The 25,449-nt window shown below is 36.5% G+C and overlaps 1 protein-coding gene across 5 annotated transcripts in view; it reads left to right on the top strand.

Moving 5' to 3' along the window:
* PALS1 (protein associated with LIN7 1, MAGUK p55 family member) overlaps positions 1-25,449 on the top strand; it is an 84,804-nt gene that overhangs the window by 26,267 nt on the left and 33,088 nt on the right. For 4 of the 5 annotated variants that reach the window (XM_054715977.1, XM_008138934.3, XM_054715975.1 and 1 more), the window contains 2 exons: positions 5,678-5,758; positions 11,145-11,674. In XM_054715977.1, the coding sequence (XP_054571952.1) occupies positions 11,308-11,674 (367 nt within the window). In that variant the 5' untranslated portion in view covers positions 5,678-5,758; positions 11,145-11,307. Of the gene's footprint in view, positions 1-5,677; positions 5,759-9,359; positions 9,488-11,144; positions 11,675-25,449 lie in introns of all 5 variants that reach the window. The other variant, XM_054715976.1, reaches the window with a different exon arrangement.

Below are 25,449 nucleotides of genomic sequence, written 5' to 3'. Positions count from 1 at the left end.
ATTAATTTTAAACATTTTCATCAGTCCCCTCCCCCAAAAGAACCCTGCGCTCCCTAACTATAATTCCTCCACCCACAGCTTTAGGCAACTACTAATCTACTATCTATTGCTATACATTTGCCTATTCTGGACATGTTGTAAACAGAATCATACAGTATGTATGAGGTCCTTTGTGACTGGCCTCTTTCATTTCTGTTTACAAGGTTCATTGATGTATCATGTATTGGTACTTTAATTCTTTTTATTGCCCAATAATATTTCATTATGGTTATATAACATTTTATTCATTCACCAATCAGTTAATGAATATTTGGATTTGGATTATTTTTCACTTTGGGGCTATTATGAATTAGGCTGCTGTGCACATTTTGTACCAGTTTTTTGTATGTAAGTATGTTTTCATTTATCTTGGATGTACACCTAGGAGCGGAATTTCTGGAGCATATGCTAACTCTTATGTTTAGCCTTTTAAGGAATTATCATACTATTTTCCAGTGTGGTTATACCATTTGACATTCCAACCAGCAGTGTGTGAGGGTTCCAGTTTCTCCACATCCTCATCAGCCTTATCTGTCTTTTTGTATTTAGTCATCCTAGTGCATGTTAAGTGATTTCTCTTACTTTTTAATTGAGGTATAATAGGCATGCAGTATTATATTAGTTTCAGGTGTACAGTATACTGATTTACACATTTATACATTGCAAAATGATCACCACAATAAGTCTAATTAGCATCTGTTCCAATACAGTTAGAATATTTGTGTGTGCTGAGAACTTTTAAGATTTACTTTCTTACCAACTTTCAAACTTGCAATATATTATTGGTTCTAGTAACCATGCTGTACATTACATCCCCATGACTTATTTTGTATCTGAAAGTTTATACCTCTTGATCCTCTTTATCCATTTTTCCTATCCTCAACACCCACTCTCCTCTGGCAACCACCAGTGTGTTATCTGTATATGAGTGTTTTTATTTTTTTAAAGAGGAAGAGAGAGAGAAACATCCATCAGCTGCCTCCTGCATTCTCCTTACCTGGAATCAAGCCTGCAACCTAGACATGTGCCCAACGTTGAATCGAACTGGCATCCTTGCAGTGCATGAGACAACACACAACCAGTTGAGCCACACTGGCCATGGCTGAATATGAATTTTGTTTTATTTGTTCGTTGTTGGGTTTTTTCTTCTTGTTGTTTTGAGATTCCACATAATAGTGAAATCATACAGTATTTGTCTTTGTCTATAAATGTGAGAGTTTATTTCTGGACTCTTAATTCTATTTCATTGATTTATATTTATCCTTATGTCACTATCTCGTGGTTTTAATTTGCATTTTTTAAAAGATTAATGATGTTGAATATCTTTCCAAATGATTATTTTTGCCACTTATCTATCTTCTTTATTGAAGTAGTCAAATCTCTTGCCTTATTTTAAAAAATAGATTTTTAACTTACTGAGTCATAAGAGTAGTTACAGCAGACATACATACTTTACAAACATTTCTTTCTTTTTTTAGCTTTACCTCTCCATTTTCTTAACAGTTTCTTTAGTGGCATATTTGGGGTTGACATATTCTATTACCATTCAGTGGGTTCTAAAAGCCTGGTGGAATTAACTTGGCAACTGATTGGATAATAGAGCTTGAAAAAGATAAAGATCTTGGAGATCATTAGTGGTATAATTAATAGTAGTGAAGAGTTTGTCAGTTTGGGATACACAAACTGACTTATGATGGTTTGAGTTACGATTTTTCAACTTTGATGACGCAAAAGCAATGTGCATTTAGAAGAAACCATACTTCAGATTTTAAATTTTGACTCCCCCCCAGGTCAGTAATATATGCGGTTCTATACTCCCTCAGATTGCTGGGCAGTATCAGTGAGCCACATGATCATGAGGGTAAATACCTGATACTCTATAGTGTAGTATTAAGTGCATTTTCAACTTAACATATTTTCAACTTACTGTAGGTTTAACATGATGTGACTCTGTTGTAAGTTGAGAAACATCTGTATATTGAAATTGAGATTCCTGGTGAATTCCATATAAAAATGTACTTTCTAGTTCCTCAACCTGGAAACATTTCTGGATCTTCTCAGAGCGCACTCACTTTGTTGGCTTTCAGGTCTCAAATACCACCTGAAATAGGGCTTCCCTGGACATCTTATCTGATGTTGCACCTTCTAAAATCACTACCTACATATATTACTAGAGGTCTGGTCCATGGATTTGTGCACTGGTAGGGTCCCTCAGCCTGGCCTGCGCCCTCTCGCAACCCAGAACCCGTCAGGGGATGTCAGAGAGCCAGTTTCAGCCCAATCCCCGCAGGCCAGGCTGAGGGACCCCACCGGTGCACGAACCATGCACCGGGCCTCTAGTATGCATATAAGATCTTTGGTTAATCTCTTCCCGCCCTCCCTCCTCCCCCATTTCCTCTGAGATTCATCAGTCTATTCCATGTTTTCATGCCTATGGTTTCCACTCCTGCGTTGAGTATCTGCCCCCTGGTGCTCAGTGCGTGTCATAGCTACCAGACAGCCAGCTGGCTGGTTGCTTAGGCTTTTATATATAGAGATATTGATGCAGGTGTTCTGGGGGTTCTGGGACTCAAGGATTCTCCACCCACTGTGGGTTCTTGGCTTTGGGCAGGAAAGCATTCAAACACAAGCCAACATAGAGTTTAAAATGAAAGTGAGTTTATTAGTGAAGTAGTGAGACAGAGAATGGGCTACTCTGCCGAGCAGTTCCCCCTTTAGCAGAATTTGCTTCTTTTATTGAGGTTCATTTAATAGGAGGTTACGGTATTCAGTGAGGGGGAGGAATATTCAGGATTTTTCTGGGAAAGGGGTGGAGATTTCTCAGAGGAGTTCTATTGGTCATTTTGTGTACTTATGTGGGCTTTCTGTTTTTCATCATGGCATGGTAAGGTGTGGCGTTTAGCATGTTAATGTATTAGTCTTATCTAATAAGAGGGTAATATGAAAATTAACCGTCACTCTGTCACAAAGATGGAGGCACCCATAGCCACAAGATGATGGTGCCCAGTCCTCTCAGCCCCACCAGAGTCCCCCAGTCCCGGGAGGCGGGAGGCGGGGGGTGGGGGGGCACTGAGAGTGGGCAGCGTGAGTTGCCTGGTGGAATGCTTGCTTTGTCGCCGCGGCTTCGAGGCAAGTGTTCCACACTGATGGCCAGGCCGGGGTGCGGAAGGGCCTCTGGACCACGGAGAGCCTCTGGGCAGCGGGTGTGGAGCGGCCAGGCCCCGCAGAGAGCTGGCGCACAGATTCGTTCGCAGGGCTACTAGTAGTGTATAATGAGGCTAGGGGTTACCATTAGTTGAAATTAGTCGCCATGTTGTATCAATCTGGCCTCTGCTGATTTTAAGCCATAAATCCAGTAGCGGGTGGTCTTCCTTCTTCTTGACAGTTTCTGTAGCTTTTTTCAATAGCAGCTGTTCTGTCACATACCCTATCTCAATATTACCCTGTTTTACTTTCTCTGTAGCCATTTATCTGAAGTCATCTTATTGTGTGTTTGCTTTTTATTATCTACTAGTGACCCAATGCACGAAATTCATGCACATTAAAAGGGGATTAATTAGAGGAAATAATTTAATATTGCTATTTGCCTTTTCTCTATAACAGAAGTGTCAGAGGTGAAAGAAAATTAGTAAAATGTATATGAAAACCTTCCTCCTGTCAGAGTCTGGGGCTTACCATGGGACCTAGAGTCAAGTCCCCGCCCACTCACATGAACCTCAAAATCGCGAGAGACCCAGACCCAGCCGCCCCCCCTCCCCATTGGGCTAGATCCAGACCCAGCCAATCCCACCCTTGTCAAGCCCTGCTGGGCAGGGGGCGTAGCCTCAGGTCCCCTGGCCTGGCGCCAGGACGAGGGGTGTGGCCTGAGGTCCTCCAGCCCAGACCGGGGCGGGGGGCATGCCTTGAGGTCCGCCAGGTGGGGGACACGGCCTGAGATCCCCTGTCAAGCCCCACTGGGTCGGGGGCATGGCCTGAGGTCCCCCGTCAAGCCCTGCCAGGTAGGGGAGGGTGTAGCCTCAGGTCCCCTGTCAAGCCCTGCTGGGCGGGGCCACGGCCTGAGTTCTCCAAACCCAGCACTGGGGGTGCAGCTTGAGGTCCCCCGTCAAGCCCCTCTGGGTGGGGGGCACGGCCTGAGGTCCCCTGTCAAGCCCAGCCAGGCAGGGGGGCACAGCTTCAGGTCCCCTGGCCTGGTGCTGGGGCAGGGGGTGAGGCCTGAGGTCCCTTGTCAAGCCCCACTGGGTGGGGGGTGCGGTCTGAGGTCCCCGACCTGGTGCTGGGTTGGGGGGCACGGCCTGAAATCCCCTGTCAAGCCCCACCTGGTGGGGGGCATGGCCTGAGGTCCCCTAACCCAGCACCAGGACGTGAAGCGCACCTTGAGGTCCCCTGTCAAGCCCTGCTGGGTGGGGGGGTGCAGCCAGAGGTCCCCTGTCAAGCCCTGCTGGGTGAGGGATGCGGTCTGAGATCCCCTGTCAAGCCCCACTGGGGCAGGGGAGGGCATAGCCTCAGGTCCCTGCTGATTGCTCATTAAGGCTCCTTATGGGAACTTGGCCTCAGCTGTGGGTGCAGCCATCTTTGTGAAGGAGTGATGGTCAATTAGCATATTCCCTCTTTATTAGATAGGATTGCTCTACCACAGCTATTTTCAATTGTTTTCATCTCATGGCACACATAAACTAATTACTAAAATTCTGTGACACCAAAAATATATTTTTTGCTGATCTGACAGAAAAAAAAGGTATAATTTTGATTAATTCACACCAGATAGCTATTATTGTGTTAGTTGTTGTCATTTTTTAATTTGACAATGTAAGGGAAAAAGAAAGCAGTGCCCTGACTAAATAGTCAGGTATTACATGTTTTAAAATTCTTGCAGCACACCAGTTGAAAATTGCTGCCCTACTAGAATGTAAGCTCCATTAGGACAGGATCCTTTCTGTCTTGGTCTCCAATGTAGTATCAACATTTCTCCCTCTGAACTGTTTCTCATCTGTCATATTCTCATTTTCTAAACTTATTTTATTGGCATCATAAACTATTCACGATGTATAACATTGATCCAGAAATTAAAACAAAGAACAAAACAAAAAACTGTGTTTTTGTTTGAGCTTTAACCTAGAGGTCAAAGGTGTCATGAAAAATAATCAGCAAGCCCTAGTTGGTGTGGCTTAGTTGGTTGAAGCGTTGTCCTGTACCCCAAAAGGTGTCGGGTTCGATTCCCAGTCAGGGCACATACCCAAATTGTGGGTTCAAGTTCCCCAGTTGATTGATGTTTCTCACATTGATGTCTCTGTATCTCTCTTCTTTCTTTCCTTCCTCTGCCCCCCCTCTAAGATCAATAAAAAAGTATGTTATTCTTTTAAATAATAATAATCTGCAAAAAGGGTCTTATCCCTTTTTAAAACCTTTTAAACCAGTTATGTTTACCTCTTATCACTTATTCAGGTAGTTTATATTGGCTTTAATGTATGTCCAGTGGAGATTGGGAAGGGTTGCATTTTTACTTAACTAGTATACTAAGAAATCCTAGCCATTTGCAAACAGAATTGGATATCATATTGAATTAACTTTTCCCTCCCCTCCCTCTCACTAAAAAGCATTGCAGACTTTTATACTTGATTGTCTCTTTCCTGTTTTACAGAGTAAGAAAGCTGGAGTTTTGTGAAAACCAGAGAAGAGAAACTAAGAGAATAGTAGACAAGGCCTTTCCAATTTGCATAATGTAAGTTCTTTTCACTATTCTTGGACTGAATCTTGTGTTAGCTGAAAAAGTTGTTTCTATGGGAACTAATAGGCCAACTCCTCAGAATCAGAGGAATGCTGATCACTTAAAATGAGAATTCCCAGCTGCTGGTCAAAGGGCATTACTTGTGGGATAAAGGGAGGAAGGATGAATTGAAAAAAAATCTAAAATTCTGGACACTAGTGTCGACCAACCATGTTTATGCATATGAAGTGCATGTTTTACATTTTCCTCTGTCTATAAATTAGAATACTGATTATATAGGAAATTGTGTTCCTGCTAACCTGTCATGTTTCCCAGCTCTCACACAAATGGTTCTCTTTCTTAGTGTAGAGTTTTCAGTGGCTAATACTCCTCACTGTTTCACGACACCTGATTTCAATCATTTGTATTTATTATTTATTGAAGCTTATTTGGCATCTTTTTTTGTAAATATATTTTATTGATTCTTTACAGAGTGGAAGGGAGAGGGACAGAGAGCTAGAAACATCGATGAGAGAGAAACATCGACCAGCTGCCTCCTGCACACCCCCCACCGGGGACATGCCCACAACCAATGTACATGCCCTTGACCAGAATCAAACCTGGGACCTTTCAGTCGGCAGACCGATGCTCTATCCACTGAGCCAAACCGGTTTCAGCTTATTTGGCATCTTTTAACCCCCTTTCCCTATAGCCGATTCACATAAGCAAAGCCCTTGCCCACTAGTTAGAAGCTAGCATTGAAACAGCTTTGGCCTGCCAGCCTGAAAATTCATTTTCTTGATTTTGTAGACTATGTGAAGAGTTTTGATCAATTTTTTTTCTTTAATTTTTTTTCCCACCACGAAGGAGCATGAGCTGGACTCTGATGAGGATTTGAAATGTGGGCTTTTGAGACATTTAAAAAAATTTATTTATAATTAGAGGGTTGAAAGGAGAGAAATACTCTTAGGGCCAGCAACTTGTTAACTGTGTTATCTGTATAAGATGGTCTCTTATTTATATAAGGAGGTAATTCTCTAGTTCAGTCATTTACTAGCTTCCGGATTGTCAAAATGTTTTTCTTCTTTCTTTTTTGGAGAGGGAAAATATAATTCCTTTGGCCTAGGACTCTTTCACTGTTTATTGATATGTGTTGACTACATATACCAAGCTAGGACACAGCATAATGTTTCTGATTCTGGAAGAACTTGCTGAATCTTTCATTGCCTTTGAGTTAACTAGTGAACATTATATTTGGAGTGTTGTATGGTGAGATTATTTAACCGAGTTGGTGTGAAAAAACTTATTAAAGGAATAGGGATTTGTGGTAGATCTTGAAGGTAGAAGAGGAAAGGAGAAACAATTCATATTTCTTAGTTTATAAGGCATTTAGGCAGGAAGAAAAAGATATGGGATAGACACAAATAGGAAGCCAACTTAAAAGGCTTGTATAAGAAAGTAGTAAAAGATACAGTTAGAAAGTTTGGGTTTATCTTGTGAGTTCAAACTCTCTTCTGTAGGCAACATGAAAGCTATCAGAGGTTCTGAACTAGAGTGATTTGCTCATATACTTAATCGATTTTTTTTCTTTAATTTTTTTACTAGATATCAGAGCTATAGAGATGAATAAGACAGATCCCTGCTGATTAGATAATTTACCTATATGATCTACAGTCACCTTGCAGTTAATGTGTCCAAAACTAAATCCATGTTAACTAAGTCCATATTACCCTTTAATTGCTCACCCTTATATCTAATTCTCCCTCTCTTTATTATTCTCAGTCTTAGTTAATGACATTGCCATTCACCTAGAGATCCAAGGATAGTGGCCCTGGAGTCCCACTGTCTGGGTTCATATCCTGCAGCCTCCTGTTTGCTTGGCCCTGTGCTGGATAGTATCACAGATCCAGAGACTAGTCAGCCTGGTTTCTGACCTCCAAGGGCTTCTAGTTTGATGGGCAGACAAAGACTTAAAAGAAGAGTAGATAAGGATTAGATCCTAGGCAGTCTGATTCTGGAGCCTGATCTTTTTAGCGTTTTGTTGTCTTGGGTAACTGGGTAGATACAGTGGCATTAATTAGAGTTGAGAATAGAGGAAGAGGATCAAAGAGACTATGAGAAGATTAAAGGTAAATATGCATTTAATTTTGGAGACATTAATTTCTAGATCCCTGTAGGACATTTTGGTAGGTAGACTATAAACCTAGTACCTAGCCAGGGGTAAATGCTCAATTATGTACAAATCACCCCCTCTTTTAGCCAGGGGTAAATAAATGCTCAATTATGTACAAATCACCCCCTCTTTTCTAAATCTTTGATGGCTTCTCTACTGCCTTGAAAATTAAGAACTTACATTTAAGACCTTTCATAAGTTGAACCCAGTCAAATTTTCTAGTCACTATCCTGTTGTACAAGCTGACTGCTTTAGTTCATCTAGCTTTATTTGTACTTTCCCCAAATCTTTTATCTTCTTGCCTTTGGCTGATACGGCCTCTTCCTTATTCCTCCATCTTCTTGCATATTTGGACTTACTTTTACAATTGTAATGAAGATTAATGAATGAATACTATATAGTGCTTCCAAAATTGTGTGGCACATAAGTGCTTAGTAAATGTTATAGATACTATTACTTTTTCTTCTTCTTGCCCTGCTAAATGAAATAGACATCAAGTTTTAGTGCTCTATAACTCAGATATTTCTTTAATATAACTTTTCTTCATTTCACTGTCTTAGTTCAGTACCACATTTCTTACTGCCTTCAAACTGGTCTCATTGCCCCCAGTATAATCAATCCTCTACACTCCTACCAGAATGATATTTCTCTAAAAGTGAATGTGATTGTGCCATCCCCTGCTTTCATTCCTGTAAAATCTAATGGGGAGAAACCAATTGGGGAAGAGGAATCATTCATTTTTTTTGCTGTCTGTCCCAGTAGACTATGAACACTCCAAGAGAGATAACCAAAACGGAATTTTAAGCGGATTAATAACAGGTTGCAGAAATTTTCTGAGAGTCAAAGGCTAGATCCAGGTAGATAAGCATAATAATAGTGCAAGCATGAGAACTCTTACCCAGATCACCTGGCCCAGTCTTTTCTTACATGACCTAGTATAGTGAATATGGACATAGCTTACAATTTTTAAGCTGCAAGTTTTAATTTCAGATCATAATTTTTATAGACTAGCATATAAAGTAAAAAATACATTATTATTTTATTTTTAATATTCAGCAAATACTGTAAATTGAGAAAGTGAGAGTTTTAATTTTCTGGAAATATGTACACACCTAGGTTTTTTAAATTAAAATTAGGCATACTACTACAGCAACTCCTACACAAATTTCTGCTTACTTGTAATGAAAACATCAAATAAGCTGAATTTGCATAAATTAAAATATAAAAACGTAAGAATTGCCTATTGTAATTCTGACAGCTGTTATTTTAATGAAAAAGAAGGCAATCTAATGATAAATAAGGTATTTATGTGTAGGTCACATGGCTATATATAAAGAAAGAAGCTAAGATTTGGATAGGACACAGGAAAATCTCTCAATTCTTGTGAACTGTAATTCTAGTGGCTCATGTGGTTTACCTCTATTTTCCTGATTGTTGGTCTAGTGCAGTGGTCTGCTAACTGCGGCTCGAGAGCTACATGAGGCTTTTTGGCCCCTTGAGTGTGGCTCTTCCATAAAATACCACGGCCTGGGCGAGTCTATTTTGAAGAAGTGGCGTTAGAAGGTACATAGGTAGGTACATTGTTATTAACTTAATTAGGATACTCCTAAGCTGGCCTTTGCTAAAAACGTCCTCAATCTGATTGAGGTACACTCAAGGGACCAAAGAGCCGCATGTGGCTCGTGAGCCGTGTTTCGCCGACCACTGGTCTAGTGGTTTTCCTGGTAGTTTAGGTGGGTTTGTGTTAAGCAGTCTGGGACAAGATGTTTGAGAGAAGATTGACTGGCATTAGGAATGTTGTCTGAAAACATCTTTTGCTTAGTAGGCATGTGCTCTAAAAAACCTATTTACTGAAATGGTGCTCAACTCCAGGAGGTAGTAGGTTTATTATTGTAAATATTTTTAAAGTCTTGAGCAAAGGAAGACTAATTAGATTTAATGTGTGGGTTTTCACATATATAAACAATCTACCTTTTTATGCCCAACAAATGGCTTGATAAAAATCCAGTGTTATCCAGTAAAATATTTTTGTCTAAAATATGTTGAAGGGGTTTTAAAATATAAGAATCAAACTAATGCTAAGAATTGATATATTTTTTTAGTTTTAAAACTTGCTACATTATCTCATTTAAAACTCAGAACAATCCTGTGAATAAATTTTCCAAAGGACTCTGAGGTTCAGAGGGAGAAACTGATTAGTCTTAGATCATATAGCCAGAGGAAGTGTCAGAGCCAGAATTAAAATTCAGTTTTTTGGCCTCTGAGTCTAACATGTTCTTTTTTTTTTTTTTTTAAGTATATTTCTTTATTGATTTCAGAGAGGAAGGGAGAAGGAGAGAGAGATAGAAACATTAATGATGAGAGAGAATCATTGATCAGTTACCTCCTGCACGCTCCCTACTGGGGATCAAGCCCACAACCCAGGCATGTGCCCTTGGCTGGAATCGAACCTGGGACCCTTCAGTCCGCAGGCTGATGCTCTATCCATTGAACCAAGCCAGCTAGGGCCCAACATGTTCTTATTTTCTGTATAATATGGCTTTAAAATTTTTTTGAATGGTAACAGGTACCATTTTCTCCTGAATGAATTTTCATAAAGAACCCTAATTCTTGTGTTAATGTGACCAGTTATAAACACTGATACCCACTAGTCTTTTTCTCACTCATTGTGGTTTTATTCTATAGATGCCTTAGCTGCTAAAGTTTTTCATTGGGTATCTCTTCATCTTATAAACTCCTGAAAGTGAATTGTCCCCCAGAATACTACCTTTACCTCAAGAGGGCCACCAACATGACATGCTATATTCCAGTTTCTTTAGCAGTTAACTAGGAAGTTTTTAAAATCTCCTGTATGTTAATTGAGTGTAAACTACTGTGTTGAGACAACTTTACAAAGATGATTAAAACATGCTTTACCGTAAGCAACTTACTCTCTCTAAACTAGTACCCAAAACTTACTTACTTTCCCATTTTGTTTAACCTTTCAATACATCATTTTTCTCAGCTGTAAAATAACAGTATGCTTCAAATTCTTGGGAAGGGACCTTCTCTGTGGTGGCAGGGGGAACACCTTGATTTTCTCAGCAGCATCTATAAAATGAAAGGAAAGTATTTAATTTGATATGTATTTGTGGGGTATTTTCTATATTGCGAGGGATTAGAAGTGGTCTATTTAAAGTCTTTTATATTGTAATTCTTATACTTTTTTCCCCTCATCTTTCCCCTTAGATTTCCTTCATGGATACATTTTCATAGCATTATTATATGATGTGAGAAGTCTTTTGTGGTGTGTTTTTTTGAAGTAACATGGATTTTATACTACAGAATCAAGAGATTGGCTTTATAGGAAAAATTGATTTATAAAAAGTGGTACAGGTTTTTATAGCTAACCATGACAACATCCCATATGAATGGGCATGTTACTGAGGAATCAGACGGCGAAGTAAAAAATGTTGATCTTGCATCACCAGAGGAACATCAGAAGCACCGAGAGATGGCTGTTGACTGCCCTGGAGATTTGGGCACCAGGATGATGCCTGTACGTCGAAGTGCACAGTTGGAGCGTATTCGGCAACAACAGGAGGACATGAGGCGTAGGCGGGAGGAAGAAGGGAAAAAACAAGAACTTGACCTTAATTCTTCCATGAGACTTAAGAAACTAGCCCAAATGCCTCCAAAGACTGGAATAGATAACCCTATATTTGATACAGAGGAAGGAATTGTCTTAGAAAGTCCTCATTATGCTGTGAAAATATTAGGTAAGTAAAAACAGAATAATAGAAGATGTTTTTGCTTTTGTTTCTCTTACCTTAACATAAATATGTATAGAAAGGAAGAAGGGTATAAGAGGATGTAAATAATAGCATTTTGAAATCAATCCAAGACACTTCTTTTCTCGGTAAGGTCATACAACCATTATTGTTTACTATTAGCCAAGTAGAGTTAAAGCATATGGCTTAAATATTCCAGTTTCTACAACATGGTTTTTAGATATAATCTTAAAATTAAAAAATTCTACATGTGGCCTAACAGTTAAAAATGCCTTGAAATTCACCTTTTGACTTTTATATCAAAATTACTCAAGAGCAATTTTCAGATTTTGAATTTCTGATTTCATTAAGGTTTATAAAATAGTAATAAAATTAATATCTGTAGCTTAAAATCTGTTTGATTTTAATTAATATTATATATATAAAACATGGCTCAAAATCCCTATACTATCTATTCCCAATTCCATTCTGTGGTGTGGAGGGGAACACAACAAAAAACCAGTGCTGTGAGATTTTAATAGATATAAACCAAAAAATGTTCGGTAAAGTCAAATAAATTTGAGAATAGTGGTTAAATAAGTTAAACAGCTTCTTATTACAGGACTTCTTATAGTCTTTAGAATGCTAATAGGCATTATGAATCTGCAGTAGAGATTTATGTCAAATGTAAATTTCCAAACTTAGAATATTTGATTATTGAACTTACTGCCTTTTCTTTCTGCGCACGCATGCACACACTAGAATGATCACCAAATTAGTGTTAGGAGTATATGTTAATTTGTGTTCCCTTAGATGCTACAGCAAACAACATTCTATGTAATATCCATAATAATCCTGTTAACAGGGCTCTGTAATTCCCATTTTAGAGATAAAGAAATGAAACCTCTGTTAAATCACCTGTTTAAGACCCCAAGCCAAATTTGCATTTTTCTGATCTGGATATGTAGTTGGTATATTGCCAGAGCAAAGGGTCTGAGTGCAGACTGACACCGTACCTGTTCTTCACTCACTGAACCAGAGATCTGGCTACAAAGAGTGGAATACCTTTCTCTAGTTTGCACAAAGATACCTTGTGTACTAGATTTGCTCCTCACCAAGTCTCTATATTCTAAATTGCAAGCAGTTTCTATTACATCACATTGTCTGCTTCTTTTCTTTGCTGCATATTCATTCAGAATACATTTCTTGACAGAAAGTAATGTGCATGCTTTTCTAGTTTTTGAAGAAATCACTGCAGCATGTTCAGTGATAGTGAAATCTGCTAAATGCCTTCTGATGTTATAGTGAAAGCAGATTACAGATTTTATAATACATTTATCTAAACTAAGTTTATGCTCTTTTTTTCCTGAGAGTTTTGTTAGAGTTTCATTCCCAATTGCCTTTTACTGGCTCACACCTCCCACCACCCCCTTTTTTAAAAAATAAAATATTTTGTCTATATTCTCTATGACTTGGAAAAAGTTTACATTTTAGTATATCCAACCTAAGCCTAGAAGATTCCTTTGTTTTTCTGTTTAAATTGCTTTAAGATTAATGTTTTTGTTCATTTTGCTTTACTTAGATCAGACATAAATGTCCCATCTAGTAATATTTATGTAATCTCAGTAAAGAAACAAATATAGCTTAAGCCAGATTCATGTAGGGAATATATTTATATATTTACTTAGGGCCCAGTGCACTAATTCATGCACCTTGAAAGGAACTGTGGGCCACGAGGCTGTGATGGGCACAGGGGTGGGTCTTGGCCCATCCTCTGCACCCCCACCTGGCCCCTCCTGCCGCAGCTCCCTCTTTCCCCCCCCACCCCACCTCCCGCCCCCGTCCCCTGTCTGCTCTGGGTGTGAGCAGCGGCTCTGGTGCCGGCAACACACAGGAGCAAAGAATTTTCAGTAACCACTAGAGGCTCACCCCAATGACAGCGACTGGTACCCCGCCTTGGTCTGGCATCCCCGCTCATCTGCTCCACCATCCCGCCTGATGCCAACACCCACCATGTTCTGCGTGCACCCCCTGGTGGACAGTGCACATCATAGCAACCGGTTGTTTGGTTGTTCGGTTGTTCCGCCGTTCTATTTGCATATTAGGGTTTTATATATATATAGATTTGCCCCAAGTATAGAGAATTGGAGACCATTTCTCTTAAATTTTTTGCCTTTTCCTTTTCCTGTTTGTATGTTGCATTGCTAATTTATCTACAAGCATAGATTAAAGGACAGCTAGCCCAGCCAGTGTGGCATAGTGTCAACCTATGAACCAGGAGGTCAAGCTTCAATTCCCGGTCAGGTTCACATGCCTGGGTTGTGGGTTTGATCCCTAGTAGGGGTGTGCAGGAGGCAGCCAATCAGTGATTCTCATCATTGATGTTTCTATATCTGTCTCCCCCTCTTCCTTCCTTTCTAAAATGAATAAAAAAATATATTTTAAAAAAGGACAGGTATATTTACTTCCAACTTGTAATCTGCATTAGTTTGTAAAAATACCTTTGTGCAGCCCTTGTACTTAAGGATATTTTACATACTTTATTTTAAAGTAATTTGAAATGTAGCACCAGGTATCTGTAATTCATTTTTTGAATAGGAGAATATTTAATATGTTGAGAAATAAGTGATAGATTTAATGTTAATACACTCAACACAAATGTGTTAATTGTAGGAAACATGAAAAGTTAGCGTAAGTTATCAAGTTGTTATTGTCAAACAAAGCTTGAGTGTTTGGATAGATTCAGTTTTAAATTTTCATTTTAAAATTCAGTTTAATAGCCTTGCACCAAACTTTTTTCTCCTGTTCATAATTTGCTAACACATCATACGACAACAGAGATACTCCCTTGAATTTGTATGTGTCTCCCTGCCAGTATTTTGATTAATACACACATGCCAGAAGACAACTTCTCAGCCTTTTTCACAGCCAGAAACAGCAATCTTGTTTTAAATGAGGCAGGGATGGGGCAGCTGATTTATTTCTTTCAGAGGGAGCCTTCAGTTTGGAGATGATACATCATCATTTATCTGTGAGTAGAGAAAATAATTCTTTTAAGAACTGAAAATGTGATTGGAAAGGTTAGGTACTTTAATTGTCTGGGTGGTCTTTTTTAATGAAAGTTTTTATAAATTTGGTACTGTGTAGTAATAAAAGTGCAAGGATAGAGGAATCACCTTATTGTTTTACAAAGCGGATGCACTAGTTTACATTCCCACCAATAATTCACTGGTCATAGCCATCCTAATGAGTGTAAGTTTGCCTTGGATTTTCAGACTAAGTGAGAATAATTTGCTAACACACTTAGGATAGTATGTTACAAAGTAAAATCTATGTTAATTTGTTAAATAAATGCACAGATCACCAGTGTGTGTGTGTGTGTGTGTGTGTGTGTTTTTAAGTTCAGGGATGGAATTGATAGAAAATATTCAGAAAGAATGAACTGAATTTTCTTGTTTAAAAGCACTCAGAACCTTATTGAAAATTAGTGATGTGGGAACTTAACTCCAAATGAGTAATTAAAAATTAAAATTTTTATATCAAGTATAAAATTTTTTTATATATTTGAGAAATTTTGAACTAATTCCAAATAAATAATTAATATTATAAATTATTAAAAATTTGATATATTAGGGAGGCTTTCCTTAAAATTGGCATGAGTTATTAAAACTTGCTTTGCCATAAATAAAATATCATTGTCTAACTCTCTTTTATAAGCAAAGTACCTTGTGAGAGAAATCCTGAGGGAAAAAAACAGAATGCAGGTTAGAGTGGGATGAGCTAGAGTAGGATCATTTTCACTTATCTAGATTGTAGATTTCACTGTTTCGGTTTTTGTATTCACAAATAAGTAATTTTGGACCACAGTTGTGGACAAGTAAATACAGTAGACATAATATTTAAAGAGAATAAACTCAGAAACACTGTAGACTATATGATTGTTGCATCTTTGAAAAAAGCTTAGGAAAGACACACTCAACCACCCACACATACCCATAAGCTGTTTGTTTTGTGGTTAATAAAGAGACTCCTGAAATTGGTGGTTAGGAGCTTTCTAATTTATACCAAGAGAACATGCTATTAATGTGAAGAAACATTTAAAAAAGACACACCAAGGGCAAGAAAATTATGAATAAAATATTTTATAATAATAATACCATGTTTCAATATTGATTAATATTGTCTACATATTATTTTTGCCAGATAGCTCTGAATATTCAAATTATTAAGTCAAGAGTACTTCTGGCTTTGGCTGGGTGGCACACTTGGTTGGAACTTCGTCCCATACATCGAAAGGTTGTGGGTTTAATCCCTGATCTGGGTGCAAACAGGAGGTAACCGATCAATGTTTCTCATTCTCTTTCTCATTTCCTCTCTCTAAAATCAATAAACATATCCTCAGGTGAGGATTTTTTTTTTAAGAGAATACTTCTGTATTTGACATTGTAAAGTGAAATATCTCATGTTTATTTCTGACAGTATCTGACTTTTGATTGCCCATGGTGTATTCTGGAATATTGCTGGATTATAATGAACTTTTTAAGAGAATGGCTTTTAAAATAAAAGTTTATTTAAAGCCAACAAACAAAATTCCAGTGCCAATAAACCTTGAAATCAGCCTACTTCTGAGAAGTTGATTATTTTTGCCATTAAGTATATGCTCAACTGCTGTAGATATCTCAACACTTTATTAGCCATTCTTTGAGGGAGTTCTTTCTAGAAGTGAAATAATTACACCTATTGGTATTAGGTTTAATGTTTAAAATGCTAGGACCATTTGAAAATTTTCTGATTTATTAGGATTGCTATAATTAGAGCTAACCTAAAATAAAATTTTTAAAAATTCACTAGAATATGGATATAGTCATATAATGTTTGGTTGTTAAATATGCATAATTTACATAATTCTACTGAAAAATGATTAATTGCTACACCATTCAGCCGTTGACACAATACATAAAAACTTCATTCTGCCAGCCTTAGCTGGTTTGGCTCAGTGAATTGAGCATCAGCCTGCGGACTGAAGGATCCTGCGTTCAATTCCAATCAAGGGCACATGCCCAGGTTGTGGGCTCAATCCCCAGTGGGGGGCATGGCGTGCAGGAGGCAGCCAATCATTGATTCTCTCTCATCATTGATGTTTCTATATCTCTCCCTCCCTCCCTGAAATAAATAAAAAATATATTTAAAAATTTAAAACAAAATTAAATAAATAGTCCTAGCCAGTTTGGTTCAGTGGATAGAGCATCGGCCTGCAGACCAAAGGGTCCCGGGTTCGATTCCAGTTAAGGGCATGTACCTCGGTTGCAGGCTTCTCCGTGGCCGGGGCTCTGGTTGGGGCGCTTGCAGGAGGCAACCGATCAATGTGTTTCTCTCACATCAATGTTTCTCTGTCTTTCCCTCTCTCTTCTACTCTCTCTAAAAATCAATGGAAAAATATCATCAGGTGAGGATTACCAAAAATAAAATAAAAAATACTTAAAAAATAATAAAATGTACAGTTCATCATGAGTTTTTAGTATATTCCCAAGATTGTATACCCATTATCACTATTAATTCCAGAGTGATTTTATTACCCCCAAAAGACAAACTATATCCTCTAGCAATTACTTTATATTCTCCCCTCCCTAACTCTTAGAACCCTAATCTACCTTCTGTCTATAGATGTCTTTATTTGAGACATTTCATATAACTGAATCACACTATATGTGACCTTTTGTGACTGGCTTTTTTGCACATAGCATAATGTTTTCAAGGTTCATCTGTGTTGTAGCATGAACCAGTACTGTGTTACTTTTTATAGTAATAGTCCATTGTATGGATAAACCACTTTTTGTTTATTCATTCATCTATTGATGAAACATTGGGTTGTTTCCACCTTTTGGTTCTTGTGAATAGTACTGTTTTGAATACTCGTGTATAAGTTTTTGTTTGAACACCTGTTTTTTATTCTTTTGGATATATACTTAGGAGTGGAATTGCTGGATCATAGGGTAATTCTGTGTTTAACTTATTGAGGAACTGCCATATCTTCCACAGTATCTGCTCTGTTTTACATTCTCACCAGCAATGTGTGGAGGTTCCATTTCTCTGCATCCTTGCTATTGTTATTATGTCTTTTAATTTTAGCCGCTAGTAATTTTGTAAAAACTAGAATAAAATAGGAAATATTAAAGCATATTACATTGCACATAAGTATTCTTAAATCTTTTATTTCAAATTGGTATGTGTATACTGGATTAAAAAATCAAAAATATTTTTTCATGGATAACCAACTAAAGTTTGAGAAATATTATCCTAGTCAGACCCACTTGTTTAATAAAAAAGCTTGGATTGGAGACTTGAAGTGGATTGTCCAAAGATATATAATGCAACTAATTAGTGGTCAAACCATAACTAGGACCCATGTATTCTGGCTCCAAATTTGGAGCTGGTTTTTTTCCTCTCATCAAACTGGTTTCAATTTCATCCAAAGAAAAATCATGAAGCTTTTATACCTGATTGAATTGTATTCACGTGAATGACAGTTTTCCATTTTCTTACCATATTTGGGGGTAAGATTTTGCTCTGCTATCTTACTCAACTGTTTTTGCTTATATACTTGTATTTGTTTGTAATTTGTAACCCAATTTGTTAATGAGTAATTATCGTTCAGGATCTTTCATGAGCTTCTGCTTATTTTTAATAAATTCATTTTGACCTAGAACACTAAAAATCAAAGTTCAGATATTTAATTTTATGTCCTTAAATTTAAAAAAAAAAAAGGACTACCCCTATTTAAGCAAATATTTCCTGAATGAAAGTTCTAATTTTGATTCCGCTATTAGATAATGTTGGTAACTCATATAATTCCCTCATGTTCAGTAATATTAATTTCTTCATCTCAATACTCAGTTTGACTCTAAAGTTTAGATAAAAAGAAGAAATGTTAAAACTTTTTCAGAAAAAAGTCATGAAGTTTGTTGAAATACAGAAATTTCTGAGCATGGGTTAAAAGAACTTGTATTATTTAAACAATGAAATGTAAGAATCTTAATGTTAGTATAGGTCTCTAGATTGTCTCTTTTCCTGTGGGGTAATGATAGCAATAAGTAAAAATAAGCAAAGCTAACCCAGGGTAGATGGTTATCTCTTATTGTTTTGAAAAGTCTCAAGAGATAGAGATTCCTCAGCTTCTTGGGTGATTTTATAGTTTCCCTTATAGCCAGAAATTCTCCCACATGGCTTCCCAAATTTGAAGGTAGAATTTTCAGATAGAGCAACTCTTGGTGATTACTTTCTGTTGCCTGTTTTAGTCTTTTTTCATTTTCATTTTAGTCTGCCAGGAATCGGCTAAAGGGAGACGTGAGAGTTCGGAGGAGTGGGCGTGGGGGGTAGATTCATGGACTTAATGTGTATGTTTGTAGTTATCTGATCAATTGTATCCCAAAGCCAAATATATTTCTCTTTAGATAATTTGTCTTCTCTTTTAACATAAATTATCAAGATTTAAGTATTGTTTGAAATGTTAGAGAAAATGATGGAAACTTACAAATTTTTACCAATATCTAGAGATCTAGAGGAAGTAGATCAAAACTGTAAGACAAAATATAAATTAGATGGAATAAATTTTTTGAAGGATAGTTGTTACAGACTAGAATTTATTGCCAAGACCTACATTTGCCTTCCCATTTCCCAGTATCCCATTTCTACCCTCCTTCCATCCTGCATTACACAAGGTCCCTCTCTACACAGTACTCCCGTCTTTGTCCATTCCTGCAATGCATTTGTGTCATTCTTTCTCGCTGGCCCTATGATTCTCCACTTGCCTCTCTTTTTCTCTGTCCATGTGGTTCTTTCTCTTTGTGTCTGTTGTATCTATGTGTGGAAGTGGTAAGGGAACCTCTAGTTTCTGTGTATTGGGAGTCTCTGTTCTCTCTGTATCCTGTCCTGTCTTTGTTGTCTTATCTTCATTATCACAGAAGAGGTACATATTTGACAGGACTATTTTAGCTGCATCTGATTGGATTTTTAAAATTTCCTCTGAAATTGCACAGAATATTGAAGAACTTAGGTGACCTTTTGTTTAGGTAACATACAACCTAATTGCTGCATCAGAATGAGACATTTCTTAACCTTTTGCACTCGCTTGCTTTTTTCTTGATTCCTTTATTCTACTCAGGATTTAATTTTTTTAATACCCCAGATTTTACAAAGCGCGGCAGTAGAATAAAAAACTGGAGTTTCTTTTCATACAAACTTATTTATTTGGATTATTTGGATTTTTTTATATTTCAAATTATTGATACATTCAAAGAGTAATTTGCACTCGACATCCAAGTGCAAAAGGTTAAAGTATGTAGAAAATTAACTGTTACTGAATAATAGGTATTTGTAAAGTGCTTTTCAAGATGGACCATATAGGAAGAAAGTTTTTTTTTAATCTACAACTAAATATTCTGACTTTTAAAATTAAGGATTTTTATATGAAACTAAAATATGAATGAGAATGTCCATATGAGAATCATTGAGTTGATGTTGACAACAGTTATTTTTTTATGACATCATACTTAATATCAAAGATAAGACCCTTTGTCAGAATTCCATTCAGAATTTTCAAAGAACTGAGTCAAGACAGTAAACTCATTTTATCATGATCAGTATTTTAAGACTAATGCTATAGTTACTTGTTGCTTTCTTTGTGATCTTAAAACTTATTGGACAGAGGAGCATCATTTTTAATGTCCTTTAAATTGATAAACTACTCATAAATGTATACTAATTTCATTTGAGGGTTTGTATTGGTATTTCATATTTTTCTTAAATACTCATTTATTTAAGCTGTATCTGGTTTAATCCATATCTTTGTCAAATTACCTATACTTCATGAAGTTTTAAAAACTCTTCTGAATGTTTGTCAAGTTACCTATACTTCATGAAGTTCTGCTTATTCATTAAACTTTTTCAATGGAAACATATTTGAACTTGAGGGATGAGAGAACTTTGGGCAGCTTTTCAGCCTAAAAATGCTATCTGGAGACCTTCCCAGTTAAATTGGTCATGAAAGCAGATATGGAATTTATCTGGAAATTGTCTGTGTAAATCATAGTTATCAAATTTTGCTGTACCACTTTGCTACTCAGGCTAGTGCAATACTTCAAAGATGCTTTACAACATTTCTCAAAAAGATACATCGCCTCTATATTCACAGAAATTGCATTTTCGGTTTCTTTTGCTGAACTTTTCTCAATATGCTACCTAGCATACATTGTAATATTAGAGTTAAAATAAAATACTGTGAGAAAATATTTAAAGCATATAAGACAATTGCTTAAAATAGGAGAAGTAAAATGCAAAAATTTTATAAAAGTAGCCAATAATAATATTAAAAAGTATATAAAATAATTTGGTTATGCATTATGTATGGAAACATGCACAAGCACAGTTAACGAGGAAATTTCTCCTGCAGAGTCATGGTAATATAACTAGAATATGTAAGCTTCTCTAAATACTTGTTAGTGTCCGTTACATACTGCTATATTGGGTGAAAAGACATCTCAGGACAGCTTTTCTAAAACAGATAAACCGATCACAATCAAGCCCTGGAACCTGAAGGAAAAAAAAAGTTAGTCTTTTATTATTCCCTTAGCATGGCAGAAATTGAAGAAATGAATTCTTGATCCAAGTACCATTTTTATGGATGACATCATTTTCTTCATCTGTAGAGAATTGATCTGAAGCTGAATTATGTTATGTTTCAGGTTTTAATGTCTTTTGTTTTTATTTTTATTGGTAAAAGTTTTTCAGGATTATATACATAAAATGTATATACATATAATATTGTATTGTTCTACATCTATGTGATTCGGGACAAATAGACATTTGTAGTTTTTCAGCAATGGTTGGTGATACTTGTAAAACTGAACTTTAATGCAAGTGTTTTTAATTTACTCTGGCAACATTGATTGACATAAGTGTGGAAACAACTAAGAAAAGAGAATTTCAGTGAAAACAGTTTTTACTAATTAAAGAACAAAAATGTGAATAGGACTTAATACAGGTGAGTGAAGTTCTAAAGAATAGTTAACAAGTTTAAAATGGTTTTAATGCTAACCTAAAAATCTTGAACCTTAAGCCCAGTTAAATTTGTTGATATTTCTAGCATTGGCATGTTCCTTATGTTCTCCTCAACCGCATTAATATGTACTAGGTCAGTGATCGGCAAACCGCGGCTCACGAGCCACATGCATCTCTTTGGCCTCTTGAGTGTGGCTCTTCCACAAAATACCACGGCTTGGGCGAGTCTATTTTGAAGAAGTGGCGTTAGAAGAAGTTTAAAAAATTTGGCTCTCAAAAGAAATTTCAGTTGTTGTACTGTTGATATTTGGCTCTGTTGACTAATGAGTTTGCCGACCACTGTACTAGGTCATCAGCCTCTCTGGGATTCAGTTGTAGTCTTCTGCTTTATAACTTTCCTATTCCTATAGATCTTATCTTAGTCCCTGACCTGAGTGGAAAACATTTCCAGTTTGAACCTGAGATTTTTTTTCTGGATTTTAAAATATCCTAGGTGGTCTTTATGGCTTTAGAACTCCTCAGTATGAAGACAATATGAAGAAATTGATGAAATTTCATCTTTTTCTGAAAACTATATTTTTTACCTCAGTTCCTATCAACATGAGAAGCCTACTAATTTCTTAGAACTTTAAAACTGTCATTTCTTTGGGACTAACCACAAAACGTCCCATTTCCCAATTGAGTAGTGTCTCAACTATTAACCGATCACCTGAAATAAGATCATTGATTTGAAATATCTCCCATTAAGCCATTCCTAGTTTAGGTTACCCTGCCTTACTTTCCCTAGTTTTTCTTGTTGGCTAATTACTACAGTATCTTATTTATACTTAAAATATTCTAAATATGAATATTAAATGCTATGTTTATAAGAGAAGCAAGAAGAGGGTAACAAAAGGAAGCAGTTATCAAGAAAAAATAGAGTAACGTAAAAGCAGACACAAAAACTCAATATAGCAATCAAAGTTATTTAGTATAGAAGAAAATAGTTTTGAGTATTTTAGTGAGTCCCAAGTATATCATGTCTTAAAATATTACAATAACTGATATTAATAAAGCCTTTAAATCAATGGTTCTTAACCAGAAAGGGGTGTGTGTGTGTGTGTGTGTGTGTGTGTGTGTGTGTGTGTGAATGCTGAAGAGCTACTCAGTAAATTTTAAGTATGCAATACAATATTGACTGTAGTCACCATGCTGTACATTAGATCTCAGAACTTATTATCATGAAGCTGATCGTTTGTACTCTTTGGCCAAAATATACCAATTTCCACTATCTATATTCTGTCTACTCTTGTAGATAGCAAGTATAGTTAAATTCTGCTTATTTAACAAATTTTATTTAGCACTGAGTCACAGCTTCCTAGGTTATTCTAATGGCAGTTTGACTTTCTAATTTTCCCCCCTTGCTGCATTAAGTTAATAAAGAAAGTGTATTTTTTTTATAATGGGGAGTAAAGCTGTTTTCATTGGAGAGAGAGGGAATATCAAGAATCAACTGGAGAATTATTCAAATCTATAAAAAATTTAACTACTTTATGTATTGGTACACAAGATAAATGTACAAGATTCAATAATTTTTGAAAGTCATATAAAGAAAACTAACAAAGAGACTTAAAAAGACTGTGCATCTCCAACATCTACAGGCAGCTTATGCAACTCAATAAGAGGAAGATAAATGATCCAATAAAAAAATGGGCAACAGACCTAAACAGAATATTTTCAAAAGAAGACAGAAGGAAGGCCAAGAGACACATGAAAACATGTTCAAAGTCACTTATTATCCGAGAGATGCAAATCAAAACAACAATGAGGTACCATCTCACACCTGTCAGAATGGCTATCATCAACAAATCAACAAACAACAAGTGTTGGCGAGGATGCGGAGAAAAAGGAACCCTCGTGCACTGCTGGTGGGAATGCAGACTGGTGCAGCCACTGTGGAGAACAGTATGGAGTTTCCTCAAAAAACTGAAAATGGAACTCCCATTTGACCCAGTAATCCCACTCCCGGGAATATATCCGAAGAAACTAGAAACACCAATCAGAAAGGATATATGCACCACTATGTTCATAGCAGCACAATTTACAATAGCTAAGATTTGGAAACAGCCTAGGTGCCCATCAGCAGATGACTGGATCGGAAAACTGTGGTACATCTACACAATGGAATACTATGCTGCCATAAAAAAGAAGGAATTCTCATCATTTGCAGCAACCTGGATGGAATTGGAGAACATTATGCTAAGTGAAATAAGCCAGTCAATGAAAGAAAAATACCACATGATCTCACTCATTTAGGGATAGTAAAGAACATTATAAAGTGGTGAACAAAAAGATAGATACAGAGACAGTAAAGCATCAAACAGACTTTCAAAGTACAGGGGGAAAGTTTGGGAAAGGTAGGGGAGTTATGAAATCAAACGAAGGACTTGTATGCATGCATATAAGCATAAACAATGGACGCAAAACTCTGGGGGGGAGGGCATGTGTGGGTGTGGGGTGGGGGGGGTAATAGTAAGATATGTACACATATAATACCTCAATAAAAATATTTAAAAAAAAAAAAAAAAAGACTGTGCATAAGACAAATAGTATCTACTGTGAGTTTTTCTCAGATTCATTTACAGTTTTAATATCAGTCAAAATTGTAATAGGATTTTTCTTTTGGAACAAATAGGAAAGACAGTGGGAGATACCTTGAAAAAGTTATTCTGTAAATTATTTTAAATAGTCAAGACATTTTGAAAAAAAAATAATGAGCAAGTACTTGTTATATCAATATGAGCAAGACTGCAGTGCTACTTTAATAAGACATTGTGGTTCTGATAGACCAGTGGACTAAAACAGACCCTAATATATGTAAGAATTTGGTAGCAGCTTAAATTAGAAAAGGAAGGATTTTTTTTAAATGGTGTTAGAATAAGTGTTAACAAGAAAAGAAATGAAGTTAAAATTTCCCCTCAAAGCTATATTAAAAAAATTTCAGATGTATTAAAGTTTATTATGAAATAGAAGCCACAAGAAGCCAGAAGAAATGTAGGTAAATATTTATGACCGAGGGAAAGGAGTTTATAAGCATAGAAACAGTGAAAGAAATCATGCAGGAAAAGGTAGATCATTAATACATAAGAGTTGAAAACTTCTACAGTAAAAGCAGACAAACGGAAAAATTAAAAAACCATTTCCAGTGAATGTGACAAAGTGTACACACAAATGTACACATCTGCCTGTTGTGGGGGAGGGAAGAAATGACCTCTGGTTCTAAACATTTTGGGATAACTCCAAGAAAAATGCATGTGTTACATATGCCCAGTAACAGTCTTGCACACACATACATATGCCATAACTTTTAGTATAATTTTAGGAGATTCGTGGTCATAAGAGTTTTATGGACCACAAAAGAAGTACCTAATAAATATGAATAAACTTTAACTTTCCTATTAAAGAAATTGAATTTTTTTAAATGGTATAATGTTGAATATTGGCAAAAATATTGCTAGTGGGATATTAATTAGTAAAATCTCCCTGAAAAGCCATTTGGTTTTTAAAATGTCAGAATCTTATTTTAAAATTATATTTTTAGAAATTATTTTAAGGAAACATCAGAATCTCAAATTTTTATGCAGCAGTGATCATTATGCAATGAAGTGCTTATTATTACTTATAGTAGCAAAAAATTAGAAGCGACCTGAATGCTCAACTTTAGTATAATGGTTATTATAAATCATGAT

This window comes from Eptesicus fuscus, chromosome 5 (genome assembly GCF_027574615.1).
Source record: "Eptesicus fuscus isolate TK198812 chromosome 5, DD_ASM_mEF_20220401, whole genome shotgun sequence".
Classification (NCBI taxonomy): domain Eukaryota; kingdom Metazoa; phylum Chordata; class Mammalia; order Chiroptera; family Vespertilionidae; genus Eptesicus; species Eptesicus fuscus.
Note: the sequence above shows the minus strand (reverse complement) of the source record. Positions and strands in the feature narration are given on the sequence as shown.